An 18,697-nucleotide genomic window follows, 5' to 3' on the forward strand; every position below is an offset into this window, starting at 1 on the left:
TCTTGCCATGTATTCCAAGGGCACATTTCCAAAGAGGGATCAAGGGGCAAAGGGAGCAGAGAGAAGAGCTCAGGGTTCCGGCTTAGCGTAGACAAATTATGTCTCAGAACCAAAAGAGCTGCCCCCAGCGTTAGGAGCATGCGTCAAAACATGCCCGCAGGTGAGCCCAAGAGAGGACCTTCCCGACTCACGCATGCGCAGAGCCACCAGCCTCCCTCTCCCTCGGGCAGGCTTTTCTCGCGCCTGCGCAAGATCCTCCAGACCGATAGAGGGCAACGAGCCGATCCTCACATGGGTTTGGCACTGCCGGCATAATCCGGAAGCAGCCGCTAACCCGGAAGTGGTCGAGTTATGTAGGTCGAGTTCTGGAGGTGGCGGCGGCTGCAACTGAGGCTTGGGAGGCTGCTGCGACGCTAGGATGAACGCGCCTCCCGCCTTCGAGTCGTTCTTGCTCTTCGAGGGCGAGAAGAAGTAAGTGGAACCGGCCTGGGTGGGAGAGAGTCGCGGACCCTCGACCGTCAGCGCCCACAGATTCTGGGGCTTCTCTGCCCGTCCTCTGCCGGGGGGACAGAAGCAGGTTTTGCTCGAGCTCCGCAGAGCGCTTCACACTTGAGTCTGCCAAACTTAAGACAGTCCTAGGTGGGTGAGTCTCCCCATTTTGCAGATGAGGAAACCGAGCTTCAGAGAGGTTAAGTAACTTTCCCAGGCGCACAGAAAGTGGCCGGTCTGTATTCGAACCCTGTGTGTCTGGCTCCAAAGTCCTTTTCCTCTGGGATCTGGTAGCCCCCGTCACTCGTCTTCCCGCCCGCCACCTTTATCCTCTTTGCTGCAGCCAGAATGATGGCTCTGAGACTCACACCGGATCTTCATTCGCCGGTGTAAAACCTCCAGTGACTCCTCATTGCCTGCAGGTGAAGGGAAATGTAATCCAGTGCTCAGATAGACTGGGCTTGGCTCCTGGATCCCCCACTTCAGAACTCTGTGCCTTTGGGCAAGTGACAATCTGCCTGAGGCCCACTCTCCTCATCTTATTAATAAGGAAAACGGGCTTATTACTGTAGTAAATCACAGAATTTTCTCTAAGGGGAGATTAAATTAGGTAATTTATGTAAAGCGCTTAGTCCAGGGCTTAGCACAAAGAAGACCATCTTAAACGCTGGCTTTTCCTTCTCTTAACTGCCTGGTATCCAGGGCTCTGCTCTGCGGTCTAGCCCCTACCAGCCACTTCAGTCACCCTTGAGAGCGGTGGTTCTCAACCGGGGGCCATTTTGCCTCCCAGAGGACTTTGGCAAAGTCTGCAAACATTTTTGGTTGTCATAAAGGGAATGCTCCTGGCATCTAGTGGTAGAGGTACTGCTAATACCCCACAGTGTACCAGACAGCCCCCCTACAGAAAAGAATTTTCTGGCCTAAAATGTCAGTGGTGCCAAGGTTGAGAGGCTCTGCTTTAGGAAGGAGTAATCCAGAGGTGAGATGAGGGTCCCACAGAACCAGGCGTGGCTGGGTTTGGGGTATAGCCACAGTGCTACTCTGAGTCACAGAGGACTTTATGGGATGAGGAGATGGGAAAGTCTTCCAGGAGGAGGTGGGACCTGAGCCTGCCTTGAAGGGCAGGATTTAGACTCCGGGGAGGAGGGAAGCCCCGGCCCTCCCCACCAACCTGTTGCCTCTGCCTCTCCCTTAGGATCACCATTAACAAGGACACCAAGGTACCCAATGCCTGTTTGTTCACCATCAACAAGGAAGACCATACGCTAGGAAACATCATTAAATCGTAAGTTCCAAGTCAAAGGCTTTTGGGGGTTATGTTTAAGGGGGCTCTTTGAGAGGCCAAGCTCAAGTTCCAGGAGATGTTCTCAAGTCTCTCTGAGCTCCAGGAAGTCCTTCTTGGTGCTGGCTGTAGGAATTCACACATCCCAGTACCTTTTCTTCAAAATTACAGTGACCAGTATCTGTTCACGTAGCCACTTTTCTGTGTTGGCTCAGTTACCTGACTAAAGGAAGTGAATGTGCAGCGAGCCACCGGAAAGAAGGCCCGCTTGGGGCTCTGTGCTCACAAGCATGGAGACGCATTCAGCTTTGGCCACCCACCCCGCCCCCATTTGTGACAGTGACCTCAGTGACACCTGGCATTCTAAAATGTATGTGCCAGAGATTGTAACTTAGTAGAATAAGGGAAGGAGGTGGGAGAGGGTCTCTGTGGTCATCCGGTGCCCTGGTGGGTTCCTGATATTGGATGGTGGGTGTTTGCACCAGTGAAGTCCTGGCCTGGTAGGTGGCCAGCAATAGGATTGGCCAGAGACTTGTCATTTCGCTGCTGAAAAGTGCCATCAGTGAAGCCATGCCTTTCCCAGGTTTGCATGTTTGAGACCGTGGGCAGGAGCTTGTCTGGTCTTCTGGTGTGAGTAGGGGGCAGAGTTGCCCATCTTCTGTGCGGTTGGTTGCCTCCTGCCCGGCGCCAAGCCAGTGGTGCACCCAGGCTCTCCTGGGGCCCTGCTGCCCCCCACCCTCCCCCACTGTGTAAGCCCGGTGTTCCCACCTGTGCCAGCCCCCACACCCCCCCAGCGCTCACACTTCAGGGAGCTGATCTGGAGAAAACCCCCAGGCGCCGAGGGCAAAGCTCACGATTCAGGCTTCACTTCCCCATAGCCTCGCGGACCAGGAGCCCATGTGTGTGGACGGCAGCGCCAGCCCGCGTTGCCCAGAGGATTTCCGTTTTCACTTCATTAAGTGCTCAGAGCCTGGGGCCTTCTCCCCCGGCTGCCTTTATTTGCTGTGCCAGATGCTCTTTTGGGGCTGGGAACGGGGCTTTTTTTTTCCTGAACACTAGCTGGATTTTTACTGCCTAGGGAGGTTTCTTTGGGGCCGTTGAGGGTCCCTGACGTCTCCTGAGGGAAGAGGTTCCTGGAACCCGTGTTTACTAGGTAGGGTCGTTGACCCTCATGGATGTAGGTGTGTGTATGGGAGGAGTCCCCACATGCTGTATCTTCTTCACGTGTCTATTTTACTTGGACATTTTTGCAGGGGTTGGGAGGTGGTGACAACGACATCACACAACACAGACTAAAGATCGAGAGCAGCTGCATTTGCTTACAGGCCCCAACCCAACGGGAAGACCCTTGGTTAGAAGGCCTGGAAGGCCACAAGGGGCCAGAGCCCCAAGGGCCCTAGGCTCACCACCACCCCCCACCCCGCCCATCCCTGTGTCTCAGGCAGCTGCTGAAGGACCCACAGGTGCTGTTTGCTGGCTACAAAGTCCCCCACCCCTTGGAACACAAGATCATCATCCGCGTGCAGACCACACCGGACTACAGCCCCCAGGAGGCCTTCACCAATGCCATCACAGACCTCATCAGCGAGCTCTCCCTGCTGGAAGAGCGATTCCGGGTGAGCTGGATGTGCCGGAGGGGCTGGGGTGCGTCTGGACGCCAGCCTGTGTGGCCACAGCTGCAGCGTGCTCATGCCCACACCTAGGACGATCCCCGGGTTGTTTCCTCTGATTGATTCGGTGGGGCAAATGGGGGCTGGGCGGAGGTGATGACAGAACAGGGGTGTACACCACAGCGTCCGGGAAGTGTGGGCTGAGGGGTCATGGGGGTGAGGCCTGGGGCCTGCTGTCTGCACCCAAGGGTGGGACCTCACCCAGTGCCCAGGGTCGCCCTTTGTGCTCTCGTGGTCCCCGTGGAAGCGAGGGGCCTGCTGCCTGGGGCTGTCCCTCCACGCCTCTTCCCTGTGGTGCCGGCTGCCCTGTGGTTTGTCTGTCTAGGGGGCAGCTTATCTTATCCTGGGGTACCACCATCAAGAAGGCCAGATGGGTGTGGTCACGTCTGCTCACGCAGGGGGCGTCAAAGTCTAGACACAATTTAGAGTGGGAAAGATCCACGGCTTGTCAGATTTTCAATCTGTCAGTCACAGGCTCGCCAGGAAGCACCTCTGCTCCCCCGACTCCCTCCCACTCCAGGCAGCAGGACCTGTGCTGCAGAGAAGTCATGGTGGGGTGGGTAGGGCTGGCTAGAGGGTCCCTGGGGTGCTGGCTACTCAGTGCCCGGAACCGTTTGGGGCCCCTGGCCAAGGTCCTGGCAGCCCTTGGTCAGGGAGGCTGCGGCTGCGTTTCCAACATCCTCACCCAGCCAATCCAGCTCAGGGCGCCGCCTCCTTCCTGTCCCTCAGGTGGCCATCAAAGACAAGCAAGAAGGAATCGAGTAGTGGGCTGCACCCGGCCCTTCTCCAGGCACCAGGTGGACAGAAGCACTTCCTCCAGCCGTGGGCCTCCTTGTAGAAAGTCCCTCACCCCTGACACCGATGTGCCCTGTACATAGAGTCTGTTTTACCTTCCTAATAAAGTGTGGCAGGAAAAGACCCAGCTGCGGTCTGAAGCAGAGGTGACTTCACAGCCTTGGGTCAGTCCAGTGGAGGTGGAGGACCTGTTCCGGAGCCACTCGGGGGCCTCGTTTCAGGACTGGCCCAGAGAGCCAGATAGAACTGTCTGAGAGGGTGGCAGGAACGAACTCATTCTGGACAAAACCCGGGAACCTGGGGCTGCCCGGCGGCGTCTCAAGCAGGAGGCACTGAAAGCTCACGTGCTTCCAGGCGTCCCTGCCCTAGGAGCCCCAGCTGCCGGGCCTGCCTGCCTGCCTCACTCAGCGGGGGACACCCGATGGGGCCCCCAAACAGCTCCCCCCAGGCTTCTCTTACATAGTCGACTTTAATAAAAAATAGTCACCGATAAGAAGATCCCCCTCACGACCCCAAAAGCTGAATAAGTTGCGTCGCACAGTCAAGGCCGGTTTCTCCTCCAGATGGCGACGATGTTGGAGTCCGTCAGTGCCGTGAGGTAGGTAAAGGTGGGGTCGGCCACCACCATGTTCACCATGGTTCTGCTCACTGTCTGGCCCAGGGCCCGGGGCTGGGGCCACTTAAGGATCTGGAGGGGAGAGAGAGGGCGCTGGGCTCCTGCTTCCTGACGCGGGCCCCCGGGCAGCCCCAGCCCCGGCGGGGACAGCAGAGCGCGTGCCTACCTGCGTGGGGGCCTGCGGGGCGGCCGGCGGCGAGGGCCGCTGCGCCACCAGGGGCCTGACGTCGTAGATCCACACGTTGCCCTCCTCGTCCCCGCAGAGCACCGTCCCCTCATCTGCCAGCACAGAGATGGGAATCTGAGGTGGGGCGGAGCTCCCAGAGGTGCAGGGTTGGGGGCGGCCGGCAGGTGACTCACCAGGACAGGTGCTGAGTGAGAAGTAGGCGAGTTCGGTGGGCGACCACTGCAGCCGGGCCAGGACCACGACGGCCACTGTGGACCGGCTGCCCCGGCCCTGCCACGTCTGGCTCCAGCTCCACAGGCAGATGGTGCCCAGGCTACTCCCCTTGGAGGCTGTCGGGGAGAACGAAGAACTGTGCCCGGGGGCCCCTCACTGGGCGACTCGTGTCCCACAGTGGGGACCCCTCCGAAGCCCTCGGACCTAAACCCCAGCCCAGGGAGAAGTGACCCCAGAAGGCCTGACCAGGGCCCATCTGGGTCCCAGGAAGCCAGACTGTCCCGAGCTAAGCTCGCTCACCCACGACGTCCTCATTCACGAACGCCAGCCCGTCCACTCTCCGCCCAGTTGCCTCAGAGCCCTCGGGGAAGACGAACTCCACTTCACACACCCTGTGGGGCAGCGGAAGTGCTGGTCAGCCAGGAAGGCTGCAGGAAGAGCTGCACACACACGGCTGCTCGCTCATGCAGACACCTGCTGGGCACTTACTCTGGGCCCTCCCTGGGTTCCAGGCCCTGGAAGCGGGAGCCAGCACCTGAGTGTGCCGAGTCACAGGCGGTGGCAATTTAGGGGGCGCGGGGACGTGGGCAGGAAGGGCTCCGGAGTGAGGCAGCGCCTCTGAGGCCGAGTGAGGTGAGCAGTTCACTGGCCGAGTGGGCGCTTCTAGGCCCAGAGACTGGGGAGGGGTTTGCTCTGACCCTGAGGACAGTGGGGAGTGGCTGCTGAATGTTTCCAAGCTGAGAGAGGGTGCGGTCACACTGGAGAGGCCACCCAGCAGCTGCCCGGAGTCCTAGAGCCAGAAAGGCAGCCGAGTACCAACCACGAGCAGCAGACACATCTGAGACGTGGGGGAGATGCCACAGGACTTGGGGACCAGGCAGGGAGGGAGGAGGCAGGCCCAGAGCTTGACTCCCAGGTGTGGCAGGGAGACGCCACCAACACCTGGCTGGACAACCGCCACGGTCTGTGCTGAGGGGTCACTACAGTTCCCTCCTGCCACCTGCCCTAAAATTCTTCCCACGCTTTTCCCCGCGCTCAGGATAAAATTCAAGATCTCACCAGGGCCCACAGGGCCAGTATCCCCTGGCCCAGGCAACCTTGCCACCTCACCTGTGCCACTCCCTCCAGGTCTCCAAGCTGTGGCCAGCTCTCCCTGCCACGGGCCCTTTGCACTTCCCCGTGTGAGCACCCTTCCTGCCTCTGCCCACCTGACTCCCTTGGGGCTCACGGAGAGCATGAGCCTGAGGACCTGTCCATCCGCCACTGGTCACCTCAGAGTCCCCTCGGCCTCCCTGCTCCTCTCGGAGCACCTTATTCTCCTTCCTCTGTAGCTGACGTCAATCATGCTTTGTGGGGTTTTAATGCCCGTCTCCCCCACCAGGCTCTGAGGTCCCCACAAGGCCAGGGGACCCCTGCCGAGCACTGTCTCAGGCCTCCCAGGTGGTACAGAGGAGCCACAAGCCTCCACCTGGCCCTTCTGGACCCTCTCCTGGCCCAGACACCATCCCATTGTTCTCCACTAGCCCTGGGATGTGACTTACTGTCCCCACTTTGTGGGTGACAAAATCATGTTGGACAAAGGAAGGTCACGCTGCTGGTGAGTGGCAGGACCTGGGCAGTGATGAGGTGATCAAGCCCAGAGAGGGAATGGACCTTTCCTCAAGAGATGGGCAGGAGGTGGGGACAGGACAGCCCTGTGAGGAGGCCCGTGAAAACAGCCTCTGGCTGCCCAGGGCAGGGGGCATGGTGTGGCCATCACTGCAGCAGGTGTGCCTGGGGTCAGACACCTGGACTGGGGGCCGCCCGGCTCCGAGGACTGGCTTCCAGGGCATCCCTGCCCGTTCTCACCTCCTCTTCTGAGGCTGGTCCAGCCGCACGTCCCAGCAGCAGCAGCCGCCCTCGCAGCCGGCCAGCAAGTAAGCATCCGGGCAGGAGGCGACGGGGCAGAGGCGCAGGGCGATGGAGGCGGTGTCGAGCGTGAGCAGCTGGCTGCGGCAGGTGAGGGGAGGGCGTGAGGCCACAGACTCAGGTGTGTGCCCACCCCCACGCCCACCCCCCAAGGCCCTGCCTCCAAGCATCACCTGGCCTGGAATTCGTAATCGTGGTTGGGCACCCCGATGTCCCAGAGGATGATCCGCTTGTCATAGGAGGCCGCTGAGGAGGGGATGGGAAGGAGAGAGGTGGCCCTGAGGAGGCCCTGCTCCCTCCTGCAGGCTGCATCCCAGGCTGAGACCGCGGTCCCAAGGCAGGGAGGGAGGGCCACGGCTGGGAGAAAGACTCCAGGGCCTACCATCCTTATCTTGCTCTAACCTACGTGCCCCATGCCAGGCAGCCACATCCCGCAGGTCTCTGCTGAGATAACACCCTCATCACACCCAGAGGGCCAGGGGATCCACCCAGGTCACAGACGTGGCCCAGGTTGTCAGAAACCTCCAAAGCCACAGAGCAGGTTGGGGGAAGAGACAGAATCTGAAGCCTGGTCAGTTGTCCATGAAGCCTCGATGTTCCTACCGGTCTGCGCTGACTTTGGCAGCCAGCATGAGGCCCGCCAGCCACAGGAGCTCCCTGCCATCCCAGGAAGGAGTCCTGAGGCGTCAGGCTGCAGGACGGGTGCTAAGGGAGCCCCGGAGGTTCGGGGCGAGGGTCTTACTGAAGAGGTGGGTCTCATGCGTGGGGCTGAAGCAGAGAGTGGCAATGGCCTTCTTGTGGGCCCGGATGAGCCCGCAGCAGAAGCCGGCCCGCACGTGCAGCAGCCGGACCAGGCCCCGCAGGCCTGCAGCTGCCAGCACGCTCCAGCGCTTCTTGTGGCCTGCCTGTGTGACCACTGTCAGGGCTGTCCAGGCCACCGAGAAGAACTCCTGGGGAGGGAAGGGGAGGGGTCACCGAGGGGCAGAACTACACATGTGCACACGCGTGCAGGATCCGGCCCGGGAACAGGAGCCCAGCATCAAAGAGAAAGGTCACCTGGTGAGTAGGTGGCCAAGTCCGGCCCCCCGACCCCAGCGCTCCTACCCCCAGGAGCCAAGGCTCTGCCTGCCACCCTGCAGGAGCGGGGCCCCGACACTCACCTCACTAGGCGCCTTGTACTTGTGCAGTACGATGCCCGTCTGGCAGTCGATCACACACACGGCCTCCCCGCCACACGTGGCCACGGTCTGGGACGTGGCCCCTGCCTGCCCTGTTTGAGAGGTCAGCCTGGTGAAAACGTTCTCTGTAAAGTCCCCCACTGCAGCCCCTCCTCCTGACCCTGAGGACGCTTTAAGCTCTCTGTCCCTCCCGATTCCCCCGTCCACCCAGACAGCCCCCTGCAGGTGGTATTCCCAGGCCCCATGCCCAGAAAGCTTGCTCTGCTTGTTCCCTGTGGCCCTCGCCCTGCCTGCCCCCCCCAAGGATGTACCCTCGTCCCAAGCTGGCTCGAAGGCGCAGGCCCAGAGCTGGGTCTCTAGGTCACGAGGGCTGTTGTTCTTGCTGTGGCACTGCAGGAAGTGCAGGGGCTCCAGCTGCAGGGCGGTCTGTGGGAGCAGAGGGGGGTCATGGCTGCCCCCAGGCCTTGCTCCCATCACACGCCCCCTGCCACCTTGCTAGCTCACCTGGCTGCCAGCAGAGCCCACGGGGCTGCCCTCCACCTGGGCCAACGGGGAGGTGCACACCCGCTTGTTGGGAGAGAGGTTGACTGGGACATCACCTGGCCGCTTCGAGGCCACTGGCCTGGCCTGTGGAGGAGGGGGCGGGGCAACCAGAGGGCCTGGTGACCATGCGCCCATCTGCCCAGGGCTTCCTTCCTCCCCATCAGAGGCTGGACTGCACCCTCCCATGGGTACGGGAGGCCAGGGGTACCAGGGTCAGAGGGAACCAGCTCGAGCATAGGAGGCCATCTCCTGGGCACACTGCCAGGACGCCCCGCTTCCCTAATGCCTCCCTAGGCGGGAAGGGCCAGGGCAGGCCCTGGGAGCCCGGGGGCCCCATGGAACCACTCACCCTAGGCTCCTGGGTAGCGGTGGCTTTTGGGGGCCTCTCTGAGATGTTTGCCTCATGCACCTGAGTCCCACCAGAGGCCACCAGCTCCTCAGAGATCATCTGCACCTGGGTGGGGCCAGGCCATCAGGAAGCTGAGCACATCCTGGGGGCCTCCAGCCCCTCCCCAGACGCCCAGTCAGAGGGTGCTTCCCGAGCTGGGGAAGAGTCCTTCCAGCCCATAGGGCTTCCCTTCCCTGACCTGCCCACTCCCCACATCCCCTCATGGCCAGAGACCTCCAGGGCGGCTCAGGCTGTGGCAGCCAGGGAGGAGCTGGGAGAAGTGACTCCCAGCACAGTGGGGTGAGGACATACCCGCCACTGGGTGAAGTCGCTGAGGGACTCGGGCCCATAGCGGACATCTCTGACAGCAGACCTCACAAAGTCTGCCTGGGCCTTCTCAGCCTCCTCCTCTGGGCTCAGTGCGGCCACGAACTTCTCCCAGTGAGCTGTGACCTGGCACAAGAGGGACTAGATTCAGGCTCAGCCCACCCCAGCTCTCCTGGACCTTCTGTGGCACCTCTGCCTCTAATCTCAGGGCCAGAGCTGTCTCAACCTCACCGCCTCTGGGACGCCTCCCCGAATCACAGCTTTCTCAGCTGCAGGTTGCACAAACCCAAGCAACACAGAGGGAGAAACAGCCCCTGAAGGGAGGAGCTGGCCCAGGGTAAAGTCACCGTGAAACCATCCCAGCCTCCCCTGCCAGGCCCTGCCTGCAAGGCGGAGGGCAGGACCTCCAAGGACAAGAGGCCAAGCGCCACAGCCAAGTTCAAAGCAACAGGTCAGGCTAGGGGCTCAGGGCCACTTGGGGTTGGGACAGAGAGCCCCTGTAACCCCCCTTGGTGTCCTCCAAATGTCCAGTTCTGTCACTCACTCCTCAAGGCCCCCGACTGCTCCCAAGCACCAGAGACACCGCCCCGCCCCTTACCCTGCTGGTCAGCTCCCGGTTCAGGTTCTCCACCTGAGTGCAAGTGGAGGAAGCGTCCTTGCCATTGACCTTACGGAGCTTGGGCAGGAGGAAGGAAACTTTCAGGTTGTCACTGACCTGGGGGATGAGGGGAGAGTGACTCGGGGTCACCCCAGCCTGTGGCTGAGCCCGAGCCCCCAGGGTGCTGGCCCGGGATGCGGGGCCGCCCACTTACTGTCAGAAAGGGGTTGCCCTCCAGGCTGAGCTCCTCGAGCTGTGGGAACTGGCACAGGACAGTGACATCGCCCAACTGGTTGTTGGCGCAGCGGAGGATGCGCAGGTGGGACAGGCCCAGGTTGGCGGGCAGCGTCTCCAGTTGGTTGTTGGAGAGGTCCAGCTCTTGCAGCTGCTTCAGGCGGCTCAGGAGCTTGGGGTCCAAGTGCTCTGAGAGCAGATCCAGCCCTGACAGGCTGGGGAGAGGGGCAGACAGGGCGGGCTCAGGGGGCAGGCAGGTCTCCCACCCGGCACCCATGGCAGCCCAGGTTGCCTCCGACGGCTTTTGCACCTGACATTTCTCCTGCGTGCATAGCCGATCTGCAACATTCCCCCACCTACTTTAATCTTGTCCCTACTTTATAACTTGGGGCAGCTGGCCCCCTCCAGGATGCTTTTCCTGATCCTCTAGGGGGGATTTCTGTGCTCCCCAGTCCTCTGTAATTCTCTCAACAGGTCGCTCCATATTCTTTTCGCAAGACTGTCTCCCTAGCAGCCCGGACCCTCTTCTGAGGTAATGCCGCTCCGGGCCTACCCGACCCATCTCATAACGAGAGAACGGCGTTTGTCCCGAATGATTAAAGACTCTGTCGAACCGACAGGGTGATAACGGGGCCGGGCAGGGAGAGAGGAAGGGTCCCAGGTTTTCTTCCCAACCGTCCGCCGACCCAGGCCCTGGTGGAGGGCGGTGTGGCCCCGGCCCTTACTCCAGGCTCCGGATCTTCCCCAGCCGGTCGGTCTTGGGTCGCCCCCGCTGGATCAGCAGCCGCGCCGAGAGGGGGCCCATGGCGAGGAGGCGCGGCCCGCGGGGACCTGATCGGCGGCACGGGAATCCGGTGCTGGCGCCAGCTGTTGTCCGATTCCAGGAGGTGGCGCCGCGCGAATCCGTCGGCGGCGACGACCGGAAGGAAGCGGCCGCGCGGACCTCGTGCCCTGCGCGCGCACTACAACTCCCAGCGGCGCCCGCGGCCCCGCGCCTGCGCCCTGGCTGCCAGGACGCGGCGATGGCGGCTGCGGCGGTGGCGGCCCCCGAGGTCCTTCGGGAATGCGGCTGCAAGGGTATCCGGACCTGTTTGATCTGCGAGCGGCAGCGCGGAGGTGACCCGCCCTGGCAGCACCCCCCGCAGGTGAGGGCTGGGAGAGGGGCCGCGCCCACAACTCCATTCTTCATCTGGGGAAACTGAGGCCCGGGTTGACCGTGAAGACGGGCTCCGGATCAAACCGTGTCAGATGCCCTGGCGATGGGGGCGTTGCGGGGTGAGGAGATGAGGGCTTTGAGCAGTGGGCCTGGAGTGGGAAAGGGGCTGGGACGTGGGTGCAGTCCGACCACAGCTCACCTCTGGAACCTGGGGGGAGTCTGACAGCAAACGTAGCCCCCCCACCCCGTGTCTGGGGCTGGGAGCTTCACGGGCCCGTGGTTAGACGACACGGAGAGAGTAGGGGGTGCTGAAAACCAGGGCAGAGGGCTCCAGAAGGCCTTGGACGGAAACGGGCAAGGAGGAAACTCATTCCAACGAATTAACAAAAAAGAACTCAGAGCCTTTGAGCGGGGCAAGGGCCTTCCAGCTGGGCCAAGGCCTGGGGAAGGTGGATGATGCTTCAGGTGAGGGAAATGAGGCCGGTGGGGCCTGACCACGGAAGGCAGGCGGGACTTGTTCTGAGGGCCATGGCGAGCTCTTGAGGGTTTTAAAGGAAGGTACCTGTGAATTTTAGAAAGATCCTGGGAAGGGGAGGAGTGGATAGGAAGGAAAGGAGGCTGGGAAGCCAGTGAAGAAACTGTCACAGTGTCCGTGATAAAAGCTCATAAGGTCCTGTGAAAAACAGTGGCGGTTCCTCAGAAAATTAAATGTAGAGCTACCATATGACCCAGCAATCCCACTTCTGGATATGGACCCAAAAGAATTGAAAGCAGGGTCATGAAGAGATATCTGTACACCCATGTTCATAGCAGAGTTACTCACAATAGCTAAAAAGTGGAAGCAACCCAAGTGTCCACGGACAGATAAAAGGAAGAACAAAATGTGGTCCATCCGTACAGTGGAATATTATTCAGTCCTAAAAAAGGAAGAAAGGAAAGTCTGGCATGTGCTACCACACAGATGAACCCTGAGGACGTTATGCTGAGTGAAATAAGCCAGTCAGAAGACATACTGTATGATTCCACTTATGTAAAGCATCCAAAGTAGTCAAATTCACGGAGACAGAAAAGAATGGTGGGTGCCAGCGGCTGGTGGGAAGGGAGGGGGAGAGGTGTTAACGGGTAGATTTAGTTTTGGAAGGTGAGAAAGTTCTGGAGATTGGTTGTACAACAATGTGATATACTTAACACACTGAGATGTGCACTTAAAACGTGGCTGAGGATCAATTTTATGTATAACGTATATGTGGTTGTATATGTTTGACCACAGTTAAAAACTTTCTTAAAAAAGAGTTTTTCGGATCTTGCCAGAGGTCTGAACTGTGCCCATGGCCGTGGGCGTGGAGGCTCAGGGCACCGCGGGGGTAGCATCTTCCCAACCTGATGGCTGAGGGACAAGTGCAATGTACGGGATGACTCCTTAACTTTCCGTGTGTCCCATGTGAGGTGCCAGGAGACAGAGACGTGGTGGTTCACGGTTGGGGTGTGGGTGCTGGCGCTGCCTGTAGGACATAAAGCGGGAGGACGCAGAATTCACTGGGCAGGGAACACCTCAGACTGCCCTGTAGATCTGACAAAGTCCTGGCCAACCCAACAGGAAGCTCCGGCGCAAAGACGGCCTGGTAGGCAGTCCCACGTTGGGCAGAAATGGCCAGGCCTGTGCTGGGTCACTGGCTGGAGGCCCAGGAGAAGGGTGGCCTCTGCTCAGAACCAGAGGCAGATCCTGAAGGCCCTGCCACAGGAGGTTGTCAGCCTGGCACTCCTCTGGGTGACGGGCAAGTTCTGCTCTGTTTTTTGTGGGTTTTTTTCCCCCAAGTTTTATGTACGTATGTATGTATGGGGCCGTGCCACTCAGCTTGCGGGATCTCAGTTCCCCGACTAGGGATTGAACCGAGGCCATGATGGTGAAAGCACCTAATCCTAACCACTAGACCACCAGGGAACTCCCAGTTTTGCTCTTTTTTGATGGGAAATTCAGGCAGCGCCAGTGGCTGCCACAGAGTAGGGCAGGCCCCAGAGACACCCACACCATGGCCGGAAAGGGCTTCTCCCTCTGGCCTCCCAGCATGTGCTGCTCACCTCCTGGGCAGGCCCGCGGCCTCAGCTTTAGGGGAGCAGATTTCTCCAGCTCCTGGTCAGGGCTGGCTGCCTTCACACAGTCCTCCCCTTTAACCCTCACCAACCTGGGGAGGGCAGACAGTGCCCCACAGCGACGCAGGAACAGTGTGGCCTTGGAGACTGCACCCCAGCTGTGCAGCCTCGGGCTAGTTCCTTAACTTTGCTGAGCCTCAGTCACCTCATCTGTAAAATGGAGAATGAAAGAATGGTTCTGCATACTCTCTTCCCTTTTACAGGCGAGAAAGTGAGAAAGGCAGGGGCTGAGGGCCTTTCCCAGGAGGCGGCCCTGGGCAGGGGTCCCGCCTCCCTCTAGACTCCAGCTACCTCCCAAAGTGCTGCAGGGGAGGGTGCACTGCTGGGTGGGGCTGCTTCTCGGGGTGTGTGTGCGGCGTGCGGAAGGGCTCCAGTGGCTCCAGGACCCCTGTCCCCTGTCTTTTTTTTTTTTTTGCCGCACCAAGTGGCATGCGGGATATTAGTTCCCTGACCAGGGATCGAACCTGGGTCCTTCGCAGTGAAAGTGCCGAATCCTAACCGCTGGACCGCCAGGGAATTCCCACCCCTGTCTCTCTTTTGCAGAAAACACACCGGTTCATTTACTACGCCGACACCGGCTGGGCTGTGGGGGCCGAGGAGTCCGACTTTGAAGGCTGGGCCTTCCCCTTCCCAGGCGTGACGCTGATCGAGGACTTTGTGACCCCGGCGGAAGAAGCTGAGATGGTACGGCTGATGGACCGCGACCCCTGGAAGCTCTCACAGTCCGGGCGGAGGAAGCAGGTGAGCTGGACCAGAGAGGGCAGTCACGCCACGGGGCCCTGCCGGCCTCCTGACCCCAGAGGCCCTTTGCTCACCTCCCTCTCAGGGCCTTCCTTTGCAGCCACCTCCCACCACTCCACAGAGCCATTAGGCGACAAGCTCCCCGACCGGGGCGGGGTTTGGGGGGGCGGGCAGGGCTGCTGAATGGGGTGCGTTGGGAAGGGGCAGGGCCAGGGCCTGGGCGTGGCCTGCTCACCTTCCCATGAGGCGGGGCTCAAAGGCAGACGGCCACTCAGCTCTGTCTGCCCTCTCCCCAGCTGGCCTAGTGCTGGTGACCCTCACAGAGGGTTTCCCGAAGGCTGCCAGCTGCCCCCCATCCCCCTACGCCCCTGTCCAAAGTCCTCCCCGTCAGTTTCTAATCTCCCCGCCCCTCTTCCACTTGATACTTGGGCCTCCAGATCCTGAACCTTCCCGTTGCCGGGGTTCACAGTCCCTTCCTCCCCTTTTCTGTTCCTCATCCCCAGCGATCCTCGCCCCCTCCAGGACCTGCGAACCAGCCATCGGCCACCTTTCCACATTCCCTCCCGCTCCTGTCATGTGTCCCCACCCATGTGCAGTCCTGTGACCAGTTAGTACGGGCACTTGCTCAGGTGCCCCTCGCCCTTTCTCCTCTCACTTGGGCAGGCTCTTTCCGCTCACCCACGGCCCTGGTCGGGTCTGGCACCCGCCCCCTCCTGCTGGCGGCCACCCTGGCTCTGGCTCTCCGTCCCGAGCCGGGCCCTTCCCGCTCGGCAGGTCGTTCGCTTTGCTGCCCTCCTTCCAAACCTCTCCTTCCCCTCCTCACTCCCCACTGGTGACCGGGCCTCTCTGAGGGAACAGGTGCATCTACAGACGTTCCCTTCTCGCCTGTGCCCGGCTTCTTCCCGAGCCCACTCCAGCTGCGCGCTGGCTGTGCCCCTCTCCTCAGAACTCCTTGTCCCGCTTCGCCCCCTTCTCTCCGCAAGGCTGGCTCTTTCCCACCGGCCTCCCAGTAAGCTCTGTGTCTCTCGTCTCTGCAGCAGAACTTCTCAGAAGAGTTCTCCATTCTCTTCAGGTCCTCTCTTCTTGCTCCCGCTTAACCCACTCAAAAACTGCCTCCATCGCCCGCCTCCTGCCTAAAGCCAGCGGCTGGTTCTCGGGCTCAGTCCTCAGGCCTCTCCTTTTCCTTCTCCAGACACTCCTTACTGATCTCAGCGAGGCCCGGCCCCGCACATCGGTGAGTTTGGGGCTCCCGCGCTCGTATCTCCAGCCCTGGCATCCCTAAGCTGAGCTGTGGCTCCATCTCTGCAAATTCCATCTTTCACCTGCTCAGGCCAGAAACCCGGGATCTTTCCACGTTCCTCTCTTTCATTGGTAATTCCTGTCAGCTCTGTATTCCTTCAAAGCATATCCTGAATCTGAGAACACACACCCCCTGCCGCTGCCACCACCTGCCTCTAGCACTTCCTGGGCAGCCCTCGGCCCTCCTCAGTTGGTTTCAGTAGGGAGGAAGTGATCCCACCGACATCTGGTCGGATCGAGTCACTGCTCTGTTACAGGCCCTCCAGGCCTCCCATCTCAACGTAAACGCAGAGGCCTCACCATGCCCCAGAAGGCCCTGCACTGGCCGCCAGCCCGACCTTTGTCTCCACTGCTGCTGTCTGCTGTCCCCACGGCAGTCACCCCCGCCTCCTGGGTGTTCCTCGGAGTCTCCTGGCCGCGGCCCGCCTGTCCCAGCCTTTCTGCCTGCTGCTGCCGAGGGGTTGGGGTGGCCCGCAGGAGCCGGCTGGCCCGGGCACTGAGCCATGCGGAACAGGGAAGGAGAAAGACTCTACCAGCAGATGGAGCCGCCCTCCACTAGATGGGGACCCGAGGGAGCAGGAGTGCGGGAGATGCTCCCCTCTCATCCCTCAGGCCACAGATCTGAGGTCTATTCTACAAGGCTCCTCCCTAGGGTTTTTTTGTTTTGTTTTGTTTTTTTAAAGATTTATTGATTGATTGATTGATTGCTATGTTGGGTCTTCGTTTCTGTGCTAGGGCTTTCTGTGGTTGCGGCAAGCGGGGGCCACTCTTCATCGCGGTGCGCGGGCCTCTCACTATCGCGGCCTCTCTTGTTGCGGAGCACAGGCTCCAGACGCGCAGGCTCAGTAGTTGTGGCTCACGGGCCTAGTTGCTCCATGGCATGTGGGATCTTCCCACACCAGGGCGCGAACCCGTGTCCCCTGCATTAGCAGGCAGATTCTCAACCACTGCGCCACCAGGGAAGCCCCCTCCCTAGGGTTTTTTTGTTTTGTTTTTTAAATAGAAGCCACCAACCATAAAATCCACCCATTACAAGTGTATAATTCACTGGTTTGGTTTTCAGTGTATCCACAATGTTGTGCAACCATCGCCACTGTCTAGTTCTGGAACATTCTCATCACCCCAGAGGAGATGCGTGCCCATTACCAGTCACTCTGCATTCCCTCATTCCCCGTCACTCTGCATTCCCTCATTCCCCAGCAGGCACTAATCTACTTTCTGTCTCTGTGGATTTTCCTCTTCTGGACGTTCATATAACTAGGATTATGTAATATATGAGCCTTTGTGTCGGGCATCTTTCACTGAGCATGATGTTCTCAGGGTCCATCACTTCGCAGCCTGTATCAGTGCTGCATTGCTTTTCGTGGCTGAATATTATTCCACTGCATGGATGGACCACTCTTTGTTCATCATTCATCCGTTGGTGCACACTTGGGTTGTTTCTACTTTCTGGCTGTCGTGAATAGTGCTGCTGTGACTATTCTAGTACAGACTTCTGTGTGGATGTGTGTTTTCAGTTCTCTTGGGTGTGAGGCTAGGAGTGGAGCCGCTGCTGGGCCCTGTGGAGACTTCTCCCTTGTGGTCCTGAAGCCCAGTTGTACCCAGTGTTGACCAGATGGGTAACGCTGCCTTGGGCTGGCCTGCCCTGCCTCGCTCGGCTCCTCCTTCCCGACTCCCCAGCACCACGTCCTGGGGACAGCACCCGTGCATGGGCCTCTTGTCTCTAGCTCTGCTTCCTGGGGTACCTGGGCTGAGACATCCCCCCGATGCTTCACATCCGCCTCCCCTGCTTTGTTTTTCTCCTCAGCATTTACCGCCATCTGATGTTTGCTGTTTATATTTATCTCCTTGGTGTCGGCCTCCTCCTGCCAGAATGTCAGCTCCGTGAAGTCCGAAATCTTTGCTGGCCTTGGTCACTGTGATTGGATTCTTCAGCCCTGGCGTGTGATGCCATTTCTGTAAACTCAGACAATTTCCCACTTGCTTTTTGTCCTCATCCTTCAGGACTACGGCCCCAAAGTCAACTTTCGGAAACAGAAGCTGAAGACCGCCGGCTTCCGGGGCCTCCCCAGCTTCAGCCGGGAGGTGGTGCGGAGAATGGGCCTCTACCCCGTCCTGGAGGACTTCCGGCCCGTGGAGCAGTGTAACCTGGACTACTGCCCGGAGCGGGGCTCGGCCATCGACCCGCACCTGGACGACAGCTGGCTGTGGGGGGAGCGGCTGGTGAGCCTCAACCTGCTGGCCCCCACCGTGCTGTCCATGTCCCGGGAGGCGCCCGGCAGCCTGCTGCTCTGCCTGGCCCCGTCCGGCCTCCCGCAGGCCCCGGCGGAAGGCGCGCCGGCCCCCGGCAGGTCTGTCCCGTGCCGGGAGGTGGAGGTGGCGGTGCCCTTGCCCCGCCGCGCTCTGCTGGTGCTCACGCGAGCCGCGCGGCACCAGTGGAAGCACGCCATCCACCGCAGGCACATCGGGGCCCGCCGCGTGAGCGCCACCTTCAGGGAGCTGTCTGCCGAGTTTGGCCCCGGCGGGAGGCAGCGGGAACTGGGGCAGGAGCTCCTGCAAACCTCGCTCTCCTTTCAGGGGAGACCCACGTGAGCTGCCTGCCCGGGGACGGGAGCTGGCGCTGGGCCTGGCCGGGGGTGCTGGCTCCAGAGTGGACCATTAGCCGGCACTGAAGGGGGCGCCCAGCCCGAGGGTCTTTCTCAGGTCTTAAGAGGAGACCGCTTGACACCCTGGTGCCCGGCAGCGCGAGCCCTGTCCGTGAGCTGGCTCGATGGGAAGGGGCCTCAAGTCGGTCCCCTTTGACCTGCGCCATGGCCACTTGCCTGGGTTGTTTAATTTGTCACAGCTTGAGGGCAGTGGCATACTTTGAGCTTAAAAATCGTTGGTACCACTTCAGGTCATTTTCTCCTTTATCTGTCTCTC

At 60.3% G+C, this 18,697-nt stretch overlaps 3 protein-coding genes across 4 annotated transcripts; 2 read left to right on the plus strand and 1 right to left on the minus strand.

The window, feature by feature from the left end:
* The first annotated feature begins 316 nt into the window (after window positions 1-316).
* POLR2J (RNA polymerase II subunit J) lies at window positions 317-4,725 on the plus strand. The gene is made up of 4 exons (XM_036824399.1): window positions 317-471; window positions 1,685-1,774; window positions 3,213-3,387; window positions 4,171-4,725. Exons 1-4 carry the CDS (start codon window positions 419-421, stop codon window positions 4,204-4,206), a joined length of 354 nt encoding a protein of 117 aa, XP_036680294.1. The 5' UTR covers window positions 317-418; the 3' UTR covers window positions 4,207-4,725.
* Window positions 4,687-11,353, minus strand: LRWD1 (leucine rich repeats and WD repeat domain containing 1). The gene is made up of 15 exons (XM_036824393.1): window positions 11,154-11,353; window positions 10,409-10,643; window positions 10,195-10,311; window positions 9,582-9,722; window positions 9,231-9,335; window positions 8,843-8,965; window positions 8,650-8,764; window positions 8,321-8,430; window positions 7,903-8,110; window positions 7,334-7,406; window positions 7,101-7,241; window positions 5,553-5,644; window positions 5,213-5,368; window positions 5,019-5,131; window positions 4,687-4,924 (listed from the first exon to the last, which is right to left on the minus strand). Exons 1-15 carry the CDS (start codon window positions 11,231-11,233, stop codon window positions 4,778-4,780), a joined length of 1,956 nt encoding a protein of 651 aa, XP_036680288.1. The 5' UTR covers window positions 11,234-11,353; the 3' UTR covers window positions 4,687-4,777.
* Window positions 11,205-18,687, plus strand: ALKBH4 (alkB homolog 4, lysine demethylase). 2 transcript variants are annotated; one of them, XM_036824394.1, is made up of 4 exons: window positions 11,205-11,573; window positions 14,279-14,476; window positions 15,669-15,710; window positions 17,780-18,670. In XM_036824394.1, exons 1-4 carry the CDS (start codon window positions 11,232-11,234, stop codon window positions 18,365-18,367), a joined length of 1,170 nt encoding a protein of 389 aa, XP_036680289.1. In that variant the 5' UTR covers window positions 11,205-11,231; the 3' UTR covers window positions 18,368-18,670. The 2 variants fall into 2 exon arrangements, with proteins under 2 accessions (XP_036680289.1, XP_036680291.1); XM_036824396.1 differs by lacking the exon at window positions 15,669-15,710 and having other exon boundaries at window positions 17,780-18,687.
* The last annotated feature ends 10 nt before the right edge of the window (window positions 18,688-18,697 follow it).

This window comes from Balaenoptera musculus, chromosome 15 (assembly GCF_009873245.2).
Source record: "Balaenoptera musculus isolate JJ_BM4_2016_0621 chromosome 15, mBalMus1.pri.v3, whole genome shotgun sequence".
Classification (NCBI taxonomy): domain Eukaryota; kingdom Metazoa; phylum Chordata; class Mammalia; order Artiodactyla; family Balaenopteridae; genus Balaenoptera; species Balaenoptera musculus.

Coding starts and splice junctions, on each gene's coding strand:
- POLR2J (XM_036824399.1), top strand. CDS start 419: ATGAACGCGCCTCCCGCCTTCGAGTCGTTCTTGCTCTTCGAGGGCGAG. Junction 1,775..3,212: donor CTAGGAAACATCATTAAATC/GTAAGTTCCAAG, acceptor CCTGTGTCTCAG/GCAGCTGCTGAAGGACCCAC. Junction 3,388..4,170: donor TGCTGGAAGAGCGATTCCGG/GTGAGCTGGATG, acceptor CCTGTCCCTCAG/GTGGCCATCAAAGACAAGCA.
- LRWD1 (XM_036824393.1), bottom strand. CDS start 11,233: ATGGGCCCCCTCTCGGCGCGGCTGCTGATCCAGCGGGGGCGACCCAAG. Junction 9,723..10,194: donor ACCGGGAGCTGACCAGCAGG/GTAAGGGGCGGG, acceptor CTCTTGTGCCAG/GTCACAGCTCACTGGGAGAA. Junction 7,407..7,902: donor GCATGAGACCCACCTCTTCA/GTAAGACCCTCG, acceptor TCCCCTCCTCAG/CGGCCTCCTATGACAAGCGG.
- ALKBH4 (XM_036824394.1), top strand. CDS start 11,232: ATGGCGAGGAGGCGCGGCCCGCGGGGACCTGATCGGCGGCACGGGAAT. Junction 11,574..14,278: donor CCTGGCAGCACCCCCCGCAG/GTGAGGGCTGGG, acceptor TCTCTTTTGCAG/AAAACACACCGGTTCATTTA. Junction 15,711..17,779: donor AGGCCCGGCCCCGCACATCG/GTGAGTTTGGGG, acceptor CTCATCCTTCAG/GACTACGGCCCCAAAGTCAA.